Here is a 23,929-nt window from a genome sequence, read left to right as displayed (position 1 = left end):
TCATCTTGCACACATTCATTTTCCTTAAATGGATTTATTTTCAAGTCCATCGGGGGATTTTTCTTAAATTTCATCTTTAAAAGAGTCTTATCCAAGGTAAATGGATAAATTACCAGCTGGTAAATGGTGAGTAGGAAGCTGGCCAGGCCCCATCTGCCTGCCCCTGTGTCCTTTGCATTAGGTCATGGAGGGGAACCCAAGCTTTGGAATGTTAATCTTGCCCACGGGCCTGAAGTAATATCCCAGGATGTGAATGTGCATGACCATCTGTCTGTCCTGGGGGCGTGAAGAAGGCAAGATGCTCTGTCCTTGACCCTGACTGACGGAACCCAGGGGCTGGATCTGGAGGTTTAGGGGCCGGGGAACCTCTAAGTGCTTCAATGTCTGGAGGCCCCAAGAGTTTCGCTGTTTCAGAGCCGGCATGGCCAACTCCCAGTTGCTATTCTGCGCTGTGGCAAGTGCCAGATTGTCTTCCCTTCCTGCCCAGCCTGGGAAACCGGAGGCGTTTCTACCTCAGGCCCAGACCCGTCCTGGTGGCCTGGATTCCACCGCCTAGGCAGAAAGCTCATCTCAGCCCAGGGACCATTTCTCCCTGGGTTTTGTCACAGAGGAATTTCTATTCCAGCAGTTCAGGGCGATGGGGGTGGGTGGGTGGCCACGGGCTTCTTCTCCCTTAAGCTACAGAGTGGTGGGGTGCATATCAGTGTGTAGAGAAGGAAAGAGGGGAGGGAAGGGAAGCTTGAGACATTCCATCCCTGAGGTTGTTTCATCCCCAAATCCAAGGCAAATAAGGGAGTTGGGAAGGCTGGACTGTCTGCCCAGCAGGCCAGTCCTGAGTCCCTGAAAGGAGGACTTTCTCACATTCCTACAGGAGGGTGGGATAGAGACTGGGTCTGGGCAGGTCTGGAGAGCACCTGTTCCCTGTGGCTTTGGGGGAACACGTCCCGACTCGCTGAGCTCTCAGGTAGGAGTCTCTGGGTAGGAAGTCCAGCCTCTGATTGCGCAGGGGCTGTGTGTGTGTGTGTGTGTGTGTGTGTGTGTGTGTGTGTGTGTGTGTGTGCAACAAATAATTGTTTAGTGCATCCGTGAACTTTTTGCTTATCTGAAATTCAAATTTAACTGAACTTATCTGGCAACTCCAATATAGGGGGCAGGACTTGGTTGAACTGGACTGAGGCTGACACTCCATCCCCCTGCCTCTCCAATTTCAGGGAGGCAAGGGCCAGTTTCTGGACACATAACCCTGCCTTGACCTGCTCCCCACTCTGAAGCAAGAGAATTCCTTGGGCATTGCCTGTCCCACACAGCTAGGGCCCCTACGACTTCAGACTTCAGTTCTGAAACTCCAGAGACTTTCATGTCAACCGGTAATGCTCCATCCTGGAGTCCCTTTGAAGATGAAAAGCTCTCCTGAGAACTGAAGTGCTCTGTTATTGTACTTAACATAATCAACAGCACTTTTGCTCATAGCCCTGTAGGAAACTGGGGGACTTTGCTTTTTGTAAGAAATACCTACCTCACTCTCCCAGGAGATGGCCAACCTCTTCTAATCCAATACGAGGGTAGATGTCCCTGCCAGCCCGTGTCTGCTCCCACCTACCCTGTCTTAGCCTTGTCTTTTTATTTGTTCAGATGGTTTTTCACTACAAGGCACCCGGCTCTCCAGGCACAGTAGCCACCCTCTCCTGGGAGATGTCTGTGCCTTCTTGATGAATGGTAAAGCCTGGAGTAAAGCCTTTTGGTAAATGGTCTACCCTAGCTCTGAACGGACAGAAGGGGTGCCAGCTGCTGCCATCTCACTTCTCAACCCAAATGCCCTGACCACTAGGAGCAAACTCTTCCTTAATGCCAGGAATCAGGTTGTTGCTATGTAGAGTGGCCATGTGGGAGGTATATAGCATTTCCTTCTGAAGGTAGCTGGTCATACAGTGGTAACCAGGGTAGCTAAAGGTCATGCCCAGGGGCCTTGTCCAGAGCCTGTTGTCTTATTTATTTCTAGGAGTGCATCCTTCTGCTTTCCCCAAGGAGGTGATCAACTCTTGCACAGGAAGAGCCAGAGCATTCCATTCCCTAAAGGTGTAGCATAGAGGAGATACTTAGCATTACTAATTGGGTTGTGAAAAAATGATGTTTGTGATAGACCAAAGAAGCATGTCTGCCTCTCTCTGGATTCCCAGGGCTCTTAACAGCTCTCTGGGTTTCCTGGCATACCTACTGTATGATTTTTATCTGGCCTGTTACGTGATTGTAAAAACTTACAGAAGTGTTCTATGTTGTTACTACTGGCAGTGCAAGGCCTCTGCCCAAACTGGCTGAAGGGTCAAGAATTTTAGACAGTTGACTCTGATGACGGCTGGAGGTTATAAAATTTCCCTGTCACCCCAAATCTGTCTTCAACACCTTGGTATTGTCCTACCCTAGATTCTCTTAGGAAATCACAAGAAGGAAAATTAGAGTCCTGGACCTCAGTAGAATGCACTTTCAGATCTTTATAGCCTGTTCCTCCCCCCCCAACATCTCACACACACACACACACACACACACACACACACGCACTCATCTGCGAGTGGCAGAGTCAACTCCTCCCCACCTTCCTATTTCATTCAGTTTAATTTAATAGGAACTTATGCTTAGACAGCAAATGATGCTCAACAACAATAATGGCTCACATTGAGCTTTGTAGATCTAGTCTCTTTGAGATTCAGAGTCACCAGAACATGTCAGATGAACTAGAGGGGTCCTGACAAGGCTCAATGACAGACAGTTGTGACAAGGCCACTGAAATGACCTTCACCGTAAGACAGTAGTGACCTAGGGCCTGGAGCCCATCATAGGGGTGAGTTGGCTCTGGGAACGGCATGAGCCTGATGCTGAAGCCTCCTTCCAACCCACCTGCCTTGACACTATGGGTGTGCCAAGGGAAATGGCCATGCACTCATCAAGTGAAGAACTCGGACCCTAAAGAGCTATACCACTGGGAGCTAGTGGCACGCCTGAGGCTGAGTATAACAAATTGGGGGGAGTTGGGGAGGGCACAGGGAGGGCCGGGGAGAATGTCTGCTCTTGCCCCCTGGAGCACAGCCAGGCTTCAGCAGTGACTGCTGATGAATGTAACCAGGACTGACCCTTTGGACTGGGTCAACATCATTGAGAGACTTGGCCAAACCAGAAGGAAGACTGAACTCCTTGCTAATCTACTCATGGAGAAACTTGGTGTCTTAGTCCATTTGGGCTGCTATAACAAAGTACCATAGACTGGGTGGCTTATAAACAACAGATATTTATTTCTCACAGTTATGGAGGCTGGGAATTCCAAGATTTGGTGCCTGGTGAAGACCAACTTCTAAGTTCTTAGAAGGCCATCTTCTTGCTGTGTCCTCCCATGGTGGAAGAGACGAGGTTGCTCTCTGGAGTCCTTTTCATAAGGGCACTAATCCCATTCATGAGGGCTCCACCCTCATGACCGAATCACTTGCCAGAGGCCCCAGCTCCTGCTACCATCACATTGGGGGTTAGGATTTCGACATATGAATTTGGCAATGGGGCGTGGGGACACAAATATTCAGTCCATTGTACTCAGTGTCGTTGGGATTCCAACTTTAAAAGAGACTTGGTCTCTTTAGTTAAAGGCTGAAGTACAGGGACAACTTTGAAGAGCAGTTATTCTTCAAATAATATATACCCTTCGAGGGAAATAAACCTTAACTATCTTTTCTAAGAGAAAAAGCTAGTGTTTTCTTCATTTTTGAATCAGGGCTACACAATTGTCTAATTTTCTTTTCTTTTAATGAGTCTTCATGGTCTTTTTGTTTTGGGAAGAACAAACACTGGTTCCTGGGTATATTCCTGGCTGGTTGAAGAGAATGTCCTCCTTGGATCCCAGCTGAGAGTGCTCAACACTTACCCATGCTGCCCTCATCTCTTTTCCTGCCTTGTCCCAGATACATTCACTGTCATCCACCTCAGCCATCAAAGAGACTACAGTACAGTTACTTTAGGATTGGAGGACACAATGATCCTCACATTCATCTGGCTCCAAAATCCCCTCTTCAGGCAGAGCTGGAGGAGTTCTAAGTCTGCAGAATGAAGGTAGTCCGCCTTCAACACTGACTTACAAGCAGCTTTGCAATCTGCCTTTGTGGAATTTTCAGTGCAAGAATTTATGGTAACCTCATGAAGGACATCTTTAGCTGCAAACTTTATTTCTAAAATTTTTAGTTCTAGTCAGAATAAATGCACAGAGAGGAAAACAAGGAGAAATAAAAACCACAAGAAGATGCTAGAAATCTTCTTCATGAGAAATGTATGGTTGTTCAATATGGGAAAGGCTGACATTCTTGGGGCTTCACTATCTGAATAAGAAAAGCTGCCCCCAAAATGGAAGGTAAATCAGCGCCCAAGGAAAAAGATTAAGATCACTGAAGCCTCCCACACCAGATGCAACAGGCTGGGCAGTTAAGCCTGTGATGGGAGAACCACACCAGGGAGTGATTTGCTAACAGTCAAAAGTGGGAGAACATAGCAGCTGCTGTCAATTTGAGCTAAGAGGCAATTATAGATTCACTTTCATTCAAGATGGTAATTCTTAACTTCATTTTTTTAAATGTAGGACCGTAGTCTATATCCTGAGGATTTTTTCCCCCACTTCTTTTCTCCTAAAGAAAAGCATTCTCATAAACTGTCATGTAGGCTAACTGGTGGTGCTCAGAAAAGTCATGAATTTTATGGGCAAAATGGCATGTAAAAGGTGAATGAGAAAAAAAAAAAAACCATCACATTTAAGTCAGGCCATCGCAGGCTGGATTAATCACTCCACCTCTGTTCTCTCGGTGCATGGCTCTTACTTTCATTCAAGAATTTATCATGTTGTGATGTCATGGACAGTCATTGGCTTCTAGGACTCCTCCTTCCCTCAGGACTCTGAGCTCCCTGAGGCCAGGGCCTCTGTTTTATTCTTTCTCATAAACTCCCTTGCCACTCAATATATGCCCAGTGTACAGTAATGCGCAATCAGTGATTACTGAACAAATACCCTCCAGGTCCTATACTAGTTCCAGTGGCATATATGAAGTGTAAACTCATTTTGTACTTACTGTGATGGAGATTTGAATTCAGATCCAACTGAGTCCAATACCCTCAGTCTTAAGCCCTTTGTAAACCTGCCTTTCCTGAGACGGATTGATCAGTAAATGGGAGAAGATATCAGCTTTCCTGCTCCCCAAATGGCTTCTCCTTCTCCATCACCTTGCTGGTTCTTCCTCATCACCCCCCAGCCCCTGAAATTTACAAGCCCCCAGGGTTCAGTTCTCAGGCTCCTTCTCTGTATTTACACCTCGTGATCTCATGCAGTCTCATTCATATGCTGACCACTCCCATTTGGGCATCCTGGACTCTCCCCTGAATCCCAGATGTGCATGCATATTTGACTACCTCCAGGACCTCTTCACTTAGATGTCTAATAGAAACCTCAAATTTAATGTGTGATTTGAATGATCTTGACATTATTTTTTTTGATATACCAAAGTAATAAATGCTGTTTATGACTTAAGTTTACATAGTGCTCCAACATATTAATACCCTCTGAGCTTCAAAAAACCAAATACATTTACAGTAGTATTATCAGTCATCAAAATGACAGGGAAGGAAACTTTACCTGGTGAGAATGCACAAATGTTCTCATTAAGGCAGCATTGACCCAGACGATCATTTAGTATCTGTCAAGATGGATAAAAGGGTCTCTGAGCCACAGGAACGGAGGGAGAACAGAAGCAGTTAACAGCGATGGGGAGCAGGGCCCATTAGCTTGGCCCCTATGATCCCCTCATGTTGTATCCACGCCCCACACAGGAACTAGCATGGATGGCGTGGATTTCACAAAGTGAATTCACTCCAGTCTCAACTGAGAATAATTCTATCAGGAGAAACTTGAAATACTAGTTTCAAGAAATGTTGAGAAGTGGGAGGAAGCCTTTGGTAAACACATGAAAAAGGGCTTCCCTGGTGGCGCAGTGGTTGAGAGTCCGCCTGCCGATGCAGGGGATGCGGGTTCGTGCCCCAGTCCGGGAAGATCCCATGTGCCGCGAAGCGGCTGGGCCCGCGAGCCATGGCCGCTGAGCCTGCGCTCCCGGAGCCTGTGCTCCGCAACGGGAGAGGCCACAACAGTGAGAGGCCTGCGTACTGCCAAAAAAAATAAAAAAATAAAAAAAACCTAGGTTGATGGATAAAGACGTGAAAGGAAGGGACTGTCATGTTCAACCTCGGTGCCGTGAATCAAAACAACAGTTTATAAACTGCCTAAAGAGGCACACGCCAATTGTGTTGCCACTGTGGGAGGTGGAAGGAACTTCCGGTTCTTGCCTACCTGCCAGAGCCCTCGTGGAATGTCCCCCCAGCACACGCCACCCCGACCCACGTGCCCTCTGCCCCTCCCCCACCGCAGGACCGTTCAGCCCGCATTTTCCTGTTTACTTTCAAACGTGTCCCTCGTTGACTTGGATCCCGAGCGTTTGCTCAAGCAGGTCGCTCTCTGGCTCCTGGTCTTGACTTTTCTCACTGAGGCTACCAGGCAGCAGTAGTCCGTGCCCAAGCCTGCAGGATGGCTTCAATAGGAGGTAAGCCTATAGGCTGGGGGTGTGTTCTCAGAGACCCTGCCATCCTCACATCCTTCAGGTTCACACGTTACACTTAACTGTGGGCACCTAGTTGGACTGAAGGAGAGGGAGAAGAGAGCACTGGACGCACAAGGACATTTCACCTGGGGAGACTGAAGAAACCTGAGACTGCCCTGGGGAGGAGGGGTCGTTGGAGGTGGATCAAGAGGAATTGCCCTGGCTATGGAGAAAGGATGGCAGCAGACAGTCTGATTCTTTCTAGAAGGGAGACAAGCCACTTTGAAACGTGTGTGTAAGGATGTGTGTGATGTCCTGGTGGTGACACAGGGAGGGTCATGAGGAAAGCCTAGAGCTGTAGTGTGTTCCTGAGGCACCTGAAGCTTGCCTCACCATATCTTTCAAAGGGATTTGAACAGGAGCATACTGTATCTCAGGGGGCCGTGGGGAGAGATGGTCTTGGGGAGAAAACTATTCAATGGGGCTGTGTGTGGCCACACCTGCAGTGAAGTGTCCTCTCCGAGAGCTAGGCAGGGGGTTACTCTAACTGCCGCAGCCCACACCTCGTCCACTCCTCCCAGCCCAGAGCTCACTTGTCAGTTCAGGTAACTGTTGCCTTGGATTCAACAGGGGATGGGCAACCGTTACGTGTAACTTCAGCCAAGAGAGGGCTCACGTTCCTGAGTTGCTCTGAATTGTTCTTCCTTTTGTGGAATGGCAGTACTTCAGACCTACTTCATCTTGTCCAGTATCTCATGCTGGACCCTCAGGCTGCCTTGAGAGGAAGAGTTTGTTCCTATTTCATGTCACTCCTTCATGGACAGGGAACAGATGAGGAGTGGGGTTGGTTCGGGTGGAATGTCTATGAAGGCTGCTTCCTCTTTTAAAGGGGGAAGGAGTGTAGCCCAGGATCAGGAAGATGATCTTCTGTGTTACTATTAAACGTCCTATGACATCTGTTCTGGTTAGTTAGGTGCACCGTGGTGTGTACCTTCTTCTCCTGAACGGGGATGTGTTTCAGACAACTTGATCGCCATGGCATCTGGCTTATGCCTGCATCTCAGATTGTCTCTCCGTTATTGGGAGCTGGAAGGGGAAGGACCACAGGCAGTCTATACTCCCACGACCAATGTAACATGACAATTCCCTGGCCCTTGTTTAATCCTCTGCAGCCATCACTGGCTGTGAAATGACAGAATCTAAGGGACACGCGCCTACTTCTCAGACCACCCCAAGCCCCTAGGAACAGAACTCCTGACTGATGACAGTGACTCTGGGCACTGGGGAAGGGGTGGCAGGACCTGGCCCATGTTACGTATCTGCTGTGGGTTGTTCTGAGATGCAGGTGCTTTCTGGGCCAGTGTCATGGGTTTGTATCAGGATTCCATTAGAGATATTTTCCAGCATTTTGTTTTGTTTTGGGAGGCTAGGAAAGAAAGAGGGGATTTATACTGAGCATCAGGAAAAGGAGGACTGAGGAGGAGGTGGGGCCCTAATATTTTACACAGTGCCTGTCCACAAAGGGCCTTTGGGGGCCTAGAACTTACCTTGCAGAAGGCCCCACCTGCTAGTACGCCGGCTGAGGGGCATTTCTCACAGAGCGGATGTCCACACAGCTCCAGGTCTTGGGAGACAGCCTGTGAGGCTTAGGTGCCAGGGTGTGCCTTAGGGAGGCTCTCCAAGTGAGTGCTTGCTGAGGCAATTTCTTCTCGGCAGGCAGGGGTCAGGGAGCCTGGTGGATGGGCGTGGGGTCACCAGTGGAATAATTCTCAACTGGAGGTCAGGGCATGAAAATCACTTGAAGACATTTGCACGCTGCAGTTTCCCTTGTCCAAGAGTCTCTCATCTGTGGAGATTTACACTCTGATGCCACAGAAAGCCTCAGTCCCACTTGCCCATTCTCCTCCTCCATTCACTCCTTTCCTTTGCCTCAACAGCATCTGCAGTGCTGGGAACGGATGTCACCATGAACCCCGGTGCCTCCTTGTCTACTTTCATGGCAGTGTCCTTTCCTCCACCCATTCCTGGCGCCCAGCACTGGCCACCCTGGGAGCAGCACCTGCCACCTCTCATCACCCCCGCATTCCCTCCTGGCAGCAGCCTGCTGCTGCCAGCTTTCCCCAGGATGCCTTTGGTGGCTAATGGTGGCTGTGGCCCCAGTGCCCCTGAGGCTTGCAACTTCACTGTACAAGTCAGGTCACAAGGGAGGCCAGTGCAGGCCCCCCAGACTCAGACCTTTATCGTTCCTCAGGGCCCCCTCAACTGGAGCGCTCCAGGGGCCCTCAGCGGGAGTGCTGCATGTCCTGCACCCATATTCTTAGCAACCCCTGCGATGGAGACCATTGTGACTGCTCCAGCTGTTGGAGTTACTCAGGCTGGCAAGGGAGGCTGGACCCCAGGCTTTCCTCCTCAAGCTCCACCACCAGCTGCCCAGATGGCCCCTAACATTCACCCAGTGAACTCTGGGCCATGGCCACATGGCACTTCCAGGGAGGGCAGCCTGGACACCAACCAGCCCTATGCCTCGCAGGAGGACTGCTCTAACCACCAGAGCGTGTACAGTAACTTCCGACGGTGGCAGCGCCTCAAGCCACTGGCCCGGAGACACCTTCCCCAGAGTCCTGATGCAGAAGCTCTTTCCTGCTTTCTCATGTGAGTGAACGCTCAGGGGCTCATGAGCTTATCGGAGCTCTTAGATAAAGAGGAATTGGGGATGGACTCGCAGGTTAGGTTTCTAGGGATACTGGAAGCAAGGTGTGAGGGCGATCTCCACGCCACGAGAAGGCACACTGTCGGTCATACGGGCGAGCCTGCCAGTCCATGACATCATGACTGAAATGTGCCTTATCTCAACTGACCCCATCCCCCTGTGAGTCTAGCCAGCTTGCTCTTCCACGATTCTCCTGGTAATATGGCCTGAAGACTTGCAGTCAGAGAGGGTCGTGGTGTAAGTTGAGGAGCCAAGGAGTGGATGCCACACTCTCCTGTGCTGCCGTCTCCTTTCATACAGCACTTGAGTGTACATGGCCGGGGGAGGTCACTTCGGAGAAGGGAGAGCAGCACAGGGCCCAGGAGAGTGCTTCATGCACGCCTCGACTTTGTTGATGTGGAGAATTCCACTAGGAACAGGGTGATGGTAGAGCTCTCCTAAGGGCATGGGCTCTCTCCCACTAGAGTTGTGAGCCTGGCAGGCATTTCCCATCCTAAACCTCCGGTCCCTCGTAAAAAGGGGCCAATCACACTTCATTCAGAGGACCGTGCAGAAGACTCCTTGGGCTAATCTATGAAGTGTCAGCAGATTGCCTGGCACATGCCACGCCTCATTGATGATGGTGATTTTTATTATGAAAAGGCAGCCTTGAAGAGGAAAAGAGCTCCCCAAGGCACAGTGTCCCAGCTCTAGCCTGGGACTGGATGGTCATCCTCGAGTGAGTGTGAGGTGGTGACAGCAGTAGCCGGGAAGGCTTGTCTCTGCTCTCCCAGACACCTGCCTCTCACTCTCCTGTTGCTCAGTCATGCTGTGTTGAGTGATGTGTGGTCCACGTTGGTGGGTGGGGTCAGGCAGGTGGGGGCTGGGCTGGGCACAGAGACTGACCCCGAGTGCTTACAGCCCAGCGCTCCGATCCCTGGCCCGCCTGAAGCCCACCATGACACTGGAGGAGGGACTGTGCAGGGCCGTGCAGGAATGGCAGCACATTAGCAACTCTGACCGGATGATCTACTACGAGATGGCGCAAAAGTGAGTCAGCGTCCTGGGCCCAGGGGCTGCGTGGAGGGTGAGGCGAGCGGGTGAGGGCAGGGTCTGGCCGTGGGGGTGCTCATCAGAGAGGACAAAGGAGAAGGGCTGTCGCTCGGAACGGGGGGCCCGCAGCCCAGAGGCCCTACAGTCCTCCAGAAACCCCTCCCTCACCTTGAGAGTTTGGGTCTTCTGTCCTTCCTCCACCAGGAGCTCTGCCCTCCCCTGAGTTTGACCTACCTTTGCCCTCACAGGAAGGTCTCAGGACGGGGCAGGGTGAAGCTGTGAGTCCAGTAGGGGTCCAACTCCGGCCATATGGGCTGGGCCGGGGAAAGAGCTCCACCCGCCAGCCTGCTGCTTCCTTAGTGGTGGCTGGCTGGCAGCCACTGACATAGATTTGGGATCCACCCTCCTCACGAAAAGTGGCCTGAGTGGGTACCCTGGCATCCCTGAAGAGGCTGGGGAAGCCAGCTGTCATCAGCCCAAGGGTCTCTGGCCCTTCCAGTGTTTGCTCCACGGTAATCCCCTTGGTTTAAGAAACAAAACCAAACAAACAAGCACCTCTCAGAGGAAAGGAAGGCCTGTCCTCTAAGCTCAGCATCCACATCGTCCAGCCTCTCCTGAGCCCTGTCTCCAGGTCTACGTTCCAGAACTCTCAGTCCCAACCCAGGGTCCTGGATTTGGGCAAGGATCCCTGTGGGGAACACATGCCTGTTCCAGCCTCTGGCTGTCAGCCCTTCATGTGGCTCTGGATGGGGGGCATGAGGAGGGTGCCCCCTGGGTCAGCCACGTGTCCCGTTGACCTGGTTCAATGCAGTGACCTGGCTCTATGCTGTTGAATGCTCTCCAGTGCTGGTGAGGCAGGAAGGGTCCCAGATCTTGTATCAGTTCCAGGAGCAGCTCTCTGCTGTGGACAGCACCTCACAGAGCCTTGACAGCCCCAAGGCACATCCTCTCCCAATCCCTCATTCTTGGCTGCCTTTGTTGGGCTCCAGAACCCAGGCCATTTTCTCAGGGTGGCCTGTGCCTCCGTCACACCCCAGGTTCATGGAATTTGAGGCAGAGGAGGAGATGCAGATTCAGCAGTTGCAGTGGATGCAGTGCGCACAGGGCCTGCCTCCTCCAGCTCCACCGAAGCTGGATCCTCGGGGGCCCCCAGCCCCGAAAGTGGGCCTTCAGCCAGCCACCCAGGTTCCCACTGGAGTTGAACGCACAGGTAACAGGGGCCCAGGGTTGGCCACTGTTCCCATGTGGATCATCTTCCTTCATAACAGGGGCATTGGTCTTTCAAGCAAAACAGCCACCGAGGCGGGGGGTGGGGGGGTGGGGTCTCAGATGCCCTTTGTCACTACGGGGTATTGACTTGGTCAATTTTGTAACTTCTCTCACACCTCCCTGTCAAAGGACTGCACACAAAGTCTGCCTAAGAAGTGGGCTTGACGGGGACACCCCTGGAAAACTGGAGGTTCCCCACTTCCTTACACGTGACTCTCTTAGATGCCCCCTTACCTCCCCCCTCCAACTGTGCATGAAGCTTCAGGTGGTCCTGACCCCCCCACAACCACATCCATGTCCCCCAACAATGCCCTCACCAGCGTGCGCCCGGTGGTCAGGAGGTGGACCGGGAGCCCCTCACCTTCCTTCCCTTCCTCCTGCTCTGCCTCAGCCTGTGCTCCCAGGATGTCCGGCCCCAGCGCCCAGCCCTCCCGCCCGAAGCCACACAGGTCCCAACGACCCCCGGAGCCCAAGGCACCCGAGGAGATTCCACCTGAGGCTGTGAGGGAGTATATGGACATCATGGAGGCGCTGGTGGGGCCCGTCCACTCAGCCACAGGCGACTCAGATGCAGAACGGGGAGAGGACGGACATGAGCTGCAGCAGGAAGAGGACGGCACCTACTCGGACCCGGATCTCTTAAGCTACATCGACAAGCTGTGTTCCCAGGAGGACTTTGTCACCAAAGTAGGCTAGGCCTGGAGACTGGGGTCTGCAAGATGCCAGGGCATGGAACTCTCAGCACCCAAGATCTGGGTTCTGCTCAGGCCGTTGGGACTTAAGCTCAGCTCCTTGTTCCTGAGCCTGGTGTTAGGGGAGGTTTACGCAGATGTTTGTGTGTATATGTTTGTGTCTACTGTGTGTATGCCTTTGTGTCTGTGTCTGTGCCTCTGTATATGTGCTCTTTTGTGTGTGACTGTGTATGTGCATGTTTGCATGTGTGTGTGTGTGTGTGTGTGTGTGCGCGCTGACCATCCCCGCCTTGTGGAGGAGAGTGGGGTGGGTCTCTGCTTTTCACTTTCCCTCCTGGCCTTCTTGTCTCACAGGCCACTCCTGGCCAAGGATGCTCACTCACAGCCTCTTCTTTCTGTTCTAGGTGGAGGCAGTCATTCACCCTGGATTCCTGGCAGATTTGCTTTCCCCAGACCCACAGCTGGATCTCTTGGCCCTAGAGAAGGAGCTGGAGCAGGAGGAAGGGCTCACCCCCGAAGAAGTGAGTCAGGGGAGGGAGAGGGACACTCAGGGAGCCAGGGGACCCCACGGGAGGGGGACCCCAGGTGATCCAGGGGACAGGGGAACCCAGATGACCCAGGGGAGCCAGAGGAGGGAGGGATCCCCGGTAGAACAGGGGACACAAGGGACACCCAGGAAGACCAGGGCACGGAGGGACCCCAGTGAACAGGGGAGAGGTAGGGCCCCAGAACAGGAGGGCCACAGAGCGCTGTCCATCCCTCCCCTGCCTGGGACGCCTGGCATGGGGAAGGGCCCGTTCTGGGGTGGGTGCAGTGCAGGGTGAAAGGAAGGAGAGGACGGGGAGCCGGGAGGGGAGGGAAGGTCACAAAGCTGGGAATCAGTTGCAGGAGGATGGCAGGACTGCCACAGTGTCTGAATTTGGATTCGAGTCCTGGGGTCGCCCGTCCCCTCCTCCCCCCCCAGGGCCATTGTCCCACTGCCCAGTGCTCCTCCCCTCACACGTGTGTGTGGAGCCGTCACTGTCCTCCTCTCTCCTACCAGCTGGTGCAGAAACGACTCCTGGCCTTGAAAGAGGACGACGGTGTGCGGGCAGTCCCGAGTCACAGGGCACCCGGAATGGCCCCGAGTCACAGGGCACCCGGAATGGCCTCAAGTCCTTCTGAGTCCGACGCCGGCCAAGGTGCCCAGAGGCACGACCAAGACCCCCATCTAGGGGTCAGTGATGAAGCCTGCCCACCAGAGATTGATTCTGAGGCTCTTCGTAGGCTCATCCAAACAGACACTGCCCTGTGCAGGCCCAAAGTCTTTGTTCCCTCTGGAGGACGTCAGGAGTTCTCTATATTCCGGCCCGTACGGCTCTCCCCTCCCCAGGGTCAAAGGCGCACTGGCCCTCTACTGAGATCCAGGGATGCGTCTGTTCTCAGAAAGGCCTCTCCTCTTCGGGAGGCCCGAGTGCCCAGGGACGGGTCCAGTGAGAATGAGGAGGTGCTCCAAAGCGTCTTCATCGTAGACTCTCAGCATATACTGGTGCCTTTCGGGATGTCCCTCAGTCCTGCGCATGTCTCAGCCCTGGCTTCCTCTGGAGGTTGGGGGGCCCAGAGTGCTCCCCAGTCCCCCTCCTCTCAGAGAAGAGGCCTCAGCCCAGCTCCACCAGCCGCTCCCAAGTCGAGGAAGCGGGCTCTGTGTGGAGGCCCAGCCGCTGCTGAGAAGCTGCCCATCCCCGGGGCCGGCCTCGGCGTCTCTGGGAGGCCAGCCTTGGCTCTGGGGCTGGCTCGCCCCTCACAGCTGAGAAAGAGAAAGCGTGACCCGTTTGACACAAAGAAGCGTGGGAAGAGGAGGAAGAAGCACTGCAGCCAGTAGGGAACAGCTGGGCCGGCCCTCCAGGGCGAGGCCCCAGGGCAGCCCCCTGGGGAGCCTAGGGGCTCCTCCTCCTCCCAGTGCTGATCCTGGATGATGTGGGGGGAAGGGAGGGGGCAGGACCACCAGGGCGGGGAGGGGGAGCGGGATTGTGGGGGGTTAGGGAGGTGGGGGAGGTGGGTGTGGCCAGGTGTGGGTGGGAGCAGGACCTTTGGAGTGATGTATGTAAATTGTGAACAAAGATCGTTTTCGTGGGAAATGCTCTCAGGCCACTGTCATCTTGTTGGTGTTGAGCTGCTCCACAGAGAGCGATCCTGAGAGGAAGGAAGGATGAGGGAGGTCGCAGGAGCTCTGGGTCTACAGGTGGCCACACCTTTCCTCCACATAGACAAGGACTCCTCAGGCTGCCCCTGGGAACGCACAGCTCTCACTTTCCCCAGGGACCCCCTCATCAGCCCCTTCTCTAACGCCTGCTTGGCTAGGGGCCTTCTGGGGCATCTGTACCATCTTCTGCATCCCCGAACCTTCTGGGGAGGCAGAGCTGCTTTTGTGCCTTTCAGCCCTCTGGACACTCACCAGTTTCTAGGATGGAGCCTGGAGACAGCCCTTGTCATTATGGAGCTTCTCTCTGCTTTCCTCATGTGGCCAGACGACGGCGCTGGGATGACCCTCCGCTCATCCAGGGTTTCCTGTGTGGGTGGCCTGACCAGAGACGAAGTCTTGGCCATGGGGACAGGACTGTCTGCCTCATCGTAGCGGGAGCATCCTCTAGTCCGACTGGGATTATTGCAATGTGGAGAGTGGTGGAGGCAGCTACCTCTTAATCCCAATGAGGATGCAACAAGGGGAATGGGTGTGGGGAAATTCATGGGGCACCCGTTAAAGGTGTGTATAAGGGAAATGACAGTTGGGCCCCTTTGTGGAACTTGTGGGATTTCTGTGCAGCAGCATCTCGTTCAACTGAGGGAGGAGGACCCATCTGGCTGTGGCTGTGGGGACTGGCGTTAGGGGCCTACGGGTCTGCAAAGACACCCCAGAACTACTGTCCCTTCCCTTTCCACCCATGGCTGGACATGTGTGTGTATTGGTATCAACACTGGTTTGTATCCCCATAGAAAACAGATCCTCCTAACAAACTATGACCACGTTTCACAACAACAGCTTGCTCACAGGGGCAGCAGGGTGTGGGAGAGGTGTCTGTGGCCCCAGATCTGAGTGGGAGCTGGGATCCATGCTGAGGAGTGTGGAGGCCTCAGTCACTGTCCTGTGGGTGCCGGCAGAGACTTCGAATCATCAGAGCAGGGGAAATGACCCCCTCATTAGAGTGAGATGAGCAAACAATGAGGGGCAGGGAGTAGACCCCTGCTGTCTCCCAGAAGTGCCTCCCCTCCCAGTCTGCTTAGCCTCTGTCACAGCCTGTGCTGGCCCACCTCTGAAGCCCCTTCCTCCTAAAGCACTGAGATGCTCTGATCTTTTATGGACCTGCCCTGGGCCTCACCCCCCCTTCCCTGCTGGCCAAAGGCTCTTCTCCTGCTTCTGACTTCTGATTCCTTCCCCAGGACCCAGGCAGGTGTTAGGACAACAGAGATTCCCTGAACATGACCCCTACACCACCAGCATGCAAAACTGGGGCCGCAGGCTTCCACAGGTGGCATGACTCTCTGCTGGACCCTGCAAAGAGCTTGGAGAAGAAAGGGGCTCATGTCTCTCCACCTCCACAGTATCTGTAGGTCAGCCTCACAGGTCCCCCTCTGTCCAGGTGGACAGCACATATGTGCTCCCAGCCCTCCTTGACCCTTTGTGAAAGAAAGTTTTTGCAGCTTAGTAGTCTGATATTAGTCAAGGTGTCTCAGGGCTTGTTCCTTTGGAAGCCCTACAGGAGAATCTGTTTCCTTTCCCTTTCTGTCTTCTAGAGGCTGCCTGCATTCCTTGGAATTAGTCCCTTCTTCCATCTTCAAAGTGCATCACTTTAATCTCTGCTTCCCTCATCCCATGGTCTCTCCAACTCTCACTCTTCCTGTGTCCCTCCTATACAGCTCTTTGTGTTTATATATAGCCCACCCAGAAAATTTAGGATAATCTCTTCATCTCAACATTTTTTACTTAGTCACAGCTGCAAAGTCCATTTTTCCATACAAGGTAACGTTCACATATTGTCATAGGAGGGGTTAAACACGGACGTTTTTGGGGAACCAGAATTTACCCTACTAGAAGAAATCCACAAGAATACCTACCATCAGAATCCACATGAGTAACAGACTATGACCAAGTGGAATTTATTCCAGGGATGCAAGCCTTCTTCAATGGTAAAAAATCATCAATGTAATCTACCATATTGAGTCTAAAGAAGAAACACATACTGTCACACCAATTAATACAGAACAGGCATTTAACGAAATTCAACACCCATTCATATTAAAAATGCTCAGAAAACTAGGAATAGAAGGTCACTACCTCAACCTAATAAAGAACATCTACAAAAAACCTACTTCTAACATCACATGAAATGGTGAAAGAATGAATGCTTTTCCCTGAGTTCAAAAACAAGGTTAGAATGTCCACTCTTATCTTAGTTTTCAACTTAGTACTTTAGATTCTAGTTAGTGTAGTACAGCAAGAAAAGGAAAAAAGAGGCATACATATTAGAAAAGAAGAAATATAACTGTCATTCTTTACAGATGACATAATTGTCTACATAGAAAATTCCAAGGAATGTATAAGTAGACTCATAATAAATTATAATAACTTGCTTTAGCAGGATCTCAGAATATAAAATCAATACATAAACATTAATACACAACACTGATCATATTTCCATATACTAGTAACAAACTGAACGACTGAAAACCAAAATTTAAAACATATTAAATAGGTTCCAGTTCAAGATGGCAACATAGGAAGATCCTGAACCCACCTCCTCCCACAAACACACCAAATCTACAGCTACATATGGAAAAATTTCCTCTGAAGAAAACTAAAAGATGGCGGAGCAACCCCTTCACATCAGGAAAACCAGAGGGAAACCACATCAAAACAGGTAGGAAAGGCTGAGACACAATTTTGCCATAAACCCCATCCTTGGTGTGGAGACACACAATTAGGAAGGAACTCAAAACCTGGAGCTTCTTCCTGAGAGGTGAAGGGTATGGACCCCACATTGGGCACTCCAAATTTTAAGGCTGGCACCTGAGAGATAGACCCTCAAAACATCTGACTTTGAAGACCAACAAGGCACATCCCATGAGACCCACAGGGCTGTGGTGAACTGAGGAACAGCTCTTAAAGGGCCTGTGCACAGACTCACCTGTCCCAGGGCCAAGTGTAGAAGCAGCCCTTTGAAAAGCACTCTGACTTTTTGTGAAAGAGACTCACTTCTCAATTTTAAAGCATTCATCTGAGGAACAGGGGCCTGCTGGAATACTCCCCAGGGACAGAGGCTGGCGGGTGCCATCTTCCTGCTCTCTCTCTGCCTTGATAAAACTGAAAGGTGCCATCTTTTTTCCCCTTTTTCCTTTCCTGCAGGTGACAACTTTGTGCTCCAGCCAGCTGGCTCCTTCTTCCCTGCTCTTCCTCTGTCTTGCTATATATATATATATATTTTCTTCTTCTTTTTCTTTTCCCTCTTTCCCTTTATTCAAATGGTGTCATCTTTGCACTCTTCCCACCGTCTCACTCAGCCAGTAAGCATCATCTTCACACTTTCCTTCTGATGTGCTCCAGAGAGCCAGAATCTCCAAGACAGGAGATCCCATTTTTGTGGCCTCCACTCAGGGGATGCTCCTTGATCACCTGGCTCTGGAGGCCAGGAGGGATTTCTTTTCTGGGTCCCATGGGACTGTAACAATTGGAGAGACAGTTCTTGGCAGGATACCACCCCCAGGATGTACCACTACACATCAGACTGAGACACAGCCCCAGCCTTTACATGAAAAAGGCCTATTTGCTAGTAGGGACAAGACTTAAGAGCAGGCTTCAGGTTCAGCACACATCTAGAGGCTACGGATGTGCTCTCGGGGAAGGTAGGCTGGGGGTGCCATCTCTCCACCCTCACTCTGCCTTACTACAGTTCACTGGTATCTCCCAGAATGGAGCTTGTACACTTATCTGAAGCACTGTTTTCTTGTGACTGCTCCCCAGGGAACACCTTCAGATTGCTTGCTTCTGGGGCGCAGCAGGGCTTACACTTGCAATCTCACAAGACTAAATATATTTGCATTCTTTAAAAGCTGTTACCAAGTTTTCTGGCTTCCTATCAACCTGAATCTAGGTGCTGCCTGAGATCCTCCACTTTGGGTTGCTCATTTGTCTTGGCACACCCTCAACTGCTGGGATGGTGTGCCAGGTCTATTAAAAATAAACTGCTTAGACAATCACAAAGGTTTGAGAGGCAACCAAGAGTAGACAGGGTTAAATGACAAGGTTCATCTGTCTGTCACACAGCTCTTCAAGACTGGGAGATGTGGCTATTTCACTTAATGCATAGAAACCAACACAGAGAGTCAAGCAAAATGAAGAAAGAGAGGACTATACTCCAAAAAAAGAACAAAATAAAACCTCAGGAAAAAATCTTAATGAAATGAACATAAGTAATTTACTTGATAAAGAGTTCAAAGTTATGGTCATAAAAATGCTCACTGAACTCACAAGGAAAATGGATGAAAACAGTGAGAACTTCAACGAAGAAATAGAAGATATAAGAAAGTTCCAAATAGAAGTCACAGAACTGGAGAATGCAATAACTGAACTTAGAAATACAGTAGATGAAGCACAAGAAAGAATAGGTGAACTCAAAGACAGGTCAGAGGAACTCATCCAATCAGAGAATAAGGAAGAAAAAAGAATGAAAATAATGAATATAGCTTAAGGGATTTATGGCACATCAAATGGAATAACATTCACCTTATAGGAACTCCAGAAGGAGAAGACAAAAGCGGGCAGAAAACATTTGTAGAAATAATATCTGAAAACTTTTCCTAACCTGGGGAAACAAACAGACATCCAGATACAGGAAGCCCAGAGAGCTCCAAAGCAGATCAACCTAAAGAGATCCATACCAAGAAATATTAAAATTAAAATGGCAACGTTAAAGATAACAAGGGAATCTTAAAATCACCAAGAGAAATACAACTTGTTATATAACTTGTTATATACAACTTGTTATACAACTTGTTATATAACTACATCAACCTAAAAAGCTTCTACACAGAAAAATAAACAATCAACAAAATGAAAGGGCAAGCTACAGAATGGGAGAAAATATTTGCAAATCATGTACGTGATAAGGTGTTAATATCCAAAATATATAAGGAACTCATACAATGGCTGTATCTATATCTATATCTATATATAGATATATAGATATAGATAGATACAGATTTTCAAACAATTCAATTAAAACTTGGGCAGAAGAACTGAATAAAAAATTTTCCAATGAAGACATCCAGATCACCAACAGGTTCATGAAAAGATGCTCTACATCACTAATCACCAGGGAAGTGCAAATCAAAACTACAACGAGATATCACGTCAAAGAGACTAAGAGGTAACAAATGTTGACAAGGATGCAGAAAAGGAAACCCTTGTGCACTGTTGGTGGGAATGTAAATTGGTACAGCCGCTATGGTAAGCAATATGGAGTCTCCTCAAAAAATTAAAAAGAAAACTACCATACATTAGCAATCCTGCTTTGGGTATATATATATCCAAAGAAAATGAAATCACTATTTCAAAGAGATATCTGCACTCGCACGTTCATTGCAGCATTATTCACAATTGCCGAGAGATGGAAACAACCAAAGTGTCCATACATGGATAAATGGATATAGAAGATGTGGTATGTACATAGATGGAATATTATTCAGCCATGAAAAAGAAGAAAATCCTGCCACTTGCAACAACATTTATGGATCCTTGGGGCATTATGATGAGTGAAATAAGTCAGAGAGAGAAAAATAAATACTGTATGATATAACTAAATTGTAGACTCTAAAACAGCCAAACCCAGAGAAACAGAGAATAGAATAGTTGTTGCCAGGGGTTGGGGTTGGCGGAAATGGGGAGATGTTGACCAAAGGGTAAAATATCCAGTTAGCACATGAATTTCTGGGAATCTAATCTACAGCATGGTGATTGCAGTTAACAGAACTGTATTATATACTTTAAAGTTGCTAAGAGAGTAGATCTTAAATGTTCTCACCAAAAAAAAGAAATGGTATTTATGCAAGGTAACGGAGTTGTGTTAACTAGCTCCGCTGTGGTAATCATTTCACAACATGTAACATACCAACAGGTTGTACACCTTAAACTTACACAATGCTATATGTCAATTACATCTCAATAAAGTTAGAAAAAATACAGAAAACAGACTGTTGCACAACATTCAAGCAAAAATACTAGTTTTGGACTGCTTTTTCTTGAATTTAATCATTGTGCCTTCTTGAATCTGTTTTTTTTTTTTTTTTTTGGTACGCGGGCCTCTCACTGTTGTGGCCTCTCCCGTTGCGGAGCACAGGCTCCGGACGTGCCGGCTCAGCGGCCATGGCTCACGGGCCTAGCCGCTCTGCGGCATGTGGGATCTTCCTGGACCGGGGCACGAACCCGTGTCCCCGGCATCGGCAGGCGGACTCTCAACCACTGCGCCACCAGGGAAGGCCCTTGAATCTGTTTTGTATCACATGATAGCAGACTCATAGAGGCAGCTTACTTTCGATCAGGTGCAGCCAAAAAGAAGCAACTGATGGTATATGGGAGTTTAGGGATAAGCTACGAGATTTCTCCCTTTCTTCCTCTACTTTGTGAAGATTCTCCAGCAGCAAATGTGTAACTTCCACGGCTCCAACTCCAATGAGACAGAACTGGTATGGTCTGACATTGATGATCATTTAACCTGGCCCTGGACTCCTTTACAACCCTCTCCTTAACTTTGCCTTTCCAGCATAGGGGTACAAGTAAATTCCTGCTCCTACTAATCACTCCATTATCTAGGTGGCCCTTCTTTACTTCTCAGAAGTTTCATCACTGGTGTTCTTAATACCCTGTATTAAATTTATTTGCAAAGACTTGAAACAATTTCTATTTTATTTGTTATGGGCAAATACAGTATAACAGAATTTCCAAATATTAAAAAAATTAGAAGACACATGAAATCTCAAAATGGGGAAATGTTAGCCATGTTTAGGAAGAAAATGTACTAATATTATTGGAGGAGAGAATTCAGGAATTGGAAGATAACACTAATGAGTTTGGAAGGTATAAGACTGTGGAGAAGTTTGAATGGTGGGCTTCATGCCACAGGAAATAGGGAGTGATTCAAAGTTCTATAAAGATTGTGCTCACTCCAGCAGCACATATACAAAGTTTCATAAGATTAATCTGAAAGTGGTAGGCAGTTTGGAGTAAGTGATGGAGTGATGTCAAAGAAAAATTGCACCAGATGGTTAAACAGGCAAGGAGTACTTTACTCAAGATGATTCTGTAATAGGGGAGAGAGACTGAACTCCGTTCTGCTGAAACAAAAGGCATGGAAGTTTTTAGATGCCAGGATGAGCTGTAGGAAAAATAGTAGAGGATGCTGGGGAAGAGGTTGGTCAATATAATTAGACCATCTCTGTTTGCTTTGGCTCTTATCAAAGTTAGGCTCCTATACTCCCCACAGAGACTGGGAACTAGGGGCAATACCTTTCTTGAAGGTTATATTTCAAAGAGCTGACTCCCAGATCCTTGAGAAAGACATTTCTGGGTTGGAAAATTATCAAGTGACTAGGAGAAAATTTACATCTCAAAGGGGCAGAGAAAGAATTTATAATTTCAAGTTTCTTAAAGTAAATGTTTTCAGAAAAGGGAGGTTAGAGGTCTATGGTAAAGAAAAATCCTGTCTGAAGTTTAGCCAAACTGAGGGAAACATTAAGGCCATCTTGATCAGTAGTTAAAATTAGCATTACCTTCAGGAAGGTTATTTTATAAAGAAAAGCAATGCTTTAGAAACTTTCTCAGAAGAATCAAAAGTAACTGTCTGCTAGTTAGATACAGGTCAGGAATAATGACAAAGGGCAGTTACAAGGTAAACTCAACTAATGTTCTCTGCGTTGTAGCTTTAATAAAGATGAAATAAGTAGAAAAAATATAATCCATTGGTACACGGTGACAGCCAGTTGGATGGATTGCCCAATTAGAAATACTTCTTTATTTTCTAGTCATTATCAGTCAAGGATTAACAAACCGACTTTTATTAGATATACTTCTGTCTAGGGATTGAGAAATATCAATTATTTAAACTTAATCACTACTTTATTTCTGTGAGATTTTAAAAAATATACTTTGGGGAAAAGTAATGGAAGAGTGATATAGCACTGAAACATTGAAGTGAATGACATAATAAGATCCTATCTTTCTCAATTTAAGGAGAAAAAAAGGGAGGGCAAAAGAAATGGGCAGAAAGTAAGTTTACCTACCAGTCATTGTGTCAAGTGTTTTCATATATTTATCTAATTTAATACTCACAAAACAATGAGACATAAGGAAGATATTTATCCCATTCCATAGATGAAACTCTGTTTACAAAGTAATATATCAACCATTTGTAGAGCTGATCCTTGAATTTAAGGCCTTACGTCTGTTGAAATGCAAGAGCCAAACCCTGCTAATACAAGGTGCTTAGAGTAGGTAGACTTCAGTGAGCAGGAAAATTAGAGCATGCGTGAACTGGTGACAAGTTTTGCTGATCTAGTAGCTTTGTGAGATTTGTCTAGATTCAAAGGCCCTTGCTCTACTAAACCATCAAATTAGAGGTGGTCTCCTTCTTAAACAACCAATATGTGCAGAGCTATTCAGATTTTGGGTCATGGTATTGTTTCAAGGATTAACTATTATCACTGGCTTTTCAAATTTTAACTTTAGAAAGTCCTTGCTTTTGTTGGAAGCAATGTTAAATTTTGATGCAGTTGTTTGCAGGGATGAAACTTGGTCGCCCTCTGGAGGCTATTCTCAGGTCCGACTAGCATACCTTAATTTTGAGAAAGAAGTCAGGTCTTAACAATTTAACAACTCATTTTAAATGTGTGGAAATTATGTATATACATTATACTTTTTTAGAAGTTACAAAACATTGAGTTCAAAATGCTCAAAATATTTTAAAATGCTGAATTAAACGTTTTATGGCATAGCATGTTTTGAATTCCTGTTCTCCCTTTGGAAATGGAGACGGTCATCATTCTCCTTTTATCATGCAATATCTATAGTGGGACTAAAACCGTTATTTTTCCTCCCCTATTATAGAAACACATGGGCAATTAGTTCTATAAATTGAATGATAAAACATATGACACAATACTATACACTCAATTACTACCAAGATCTTTCATTTTAAGTTTTAAAAAACAATCTCTAAATTTCCAATTAAAAAAATTTTTTTTCTTTCTCTCAGAGATAAAACATCAGAGCTTACAAGAACCCTTAAAAACAGAATGGCTCAAAGGATAAAAATGTTTTGCTCCCTAGTTCATTCTTGTTCAGTTTTCTTGTAGAAGGTGTATTATACCAGTTAGTGTAAAATTACACAAGCAAAGTTCTTGCCATACATTGGTGACAGCTTTTCTACATAAAGTAAGCAGTTAAGGGGCTTCCCTGGTGGCGCAGTGGTTAAGAATCCACCTGCCAATGCAGGGGACACAGGTTCCAGCCCTGGTTCCCGAAGATCCCACATGCCGCGGAGCAACTAAGCCCGTGCGCTGCAACTACTGAGCCTGCGCTCTAGAGTCCGTGT

The 23,929-nt window shown here is 48.5% G+C and overlaps 2 protein-coding genes across 2 annotated transcripts in view; one reads left to right on the top strand and one right to left on the bottom strand.

The window, feature by feature from the left end:
• The window catches only part of LOC307055622 (BCL-6 corepressor-like), a 792,095-nt gene that overhangs the window by 461,746 nt on the left and 306,420 nt on the right, over positions 1–23,929 (bottom strand).
• LOC307056595 (NUT family member 2G-like) lies at positions 8,575–14,172 on the top strand (the record flags this gene model as incomplete). The annotated part of the gene is made up of 6 exons (XM_079709428.1): positions 8,575–9,260; positions 10,219–10,347; positions 11,388–11,560; positions 12,011–12,306; positions 12,716–12,832; positions 13,354–14,172. The coding sequence occupies 6 exons, from the start codon at positions 8,575–8,577 to the stop codon at positions 14,170–14,172; spliced, it is 2,220 nt and encodes a 739-aa protein (XP_079565554.1).

This window comes from Hyperoodon ampullatus (assembly GCF_949752795.1).
Source record: "Hyperoodon ampullatus genome assembly, chromosome: 7".
Taxonomy (NCBI): domain Eukaryota; kingdom Metazoa; phylum Chordata; class Mammalia; order Artiodactyla; family Ziphiidae; genus Hyperoodon; species Hyperoodon ampullatus.
The sequence above is the reverse complement of the archived record's forward strand: the minus strand, read 5'-3'. Positions and strand labels throughout refer to the sequence as shown.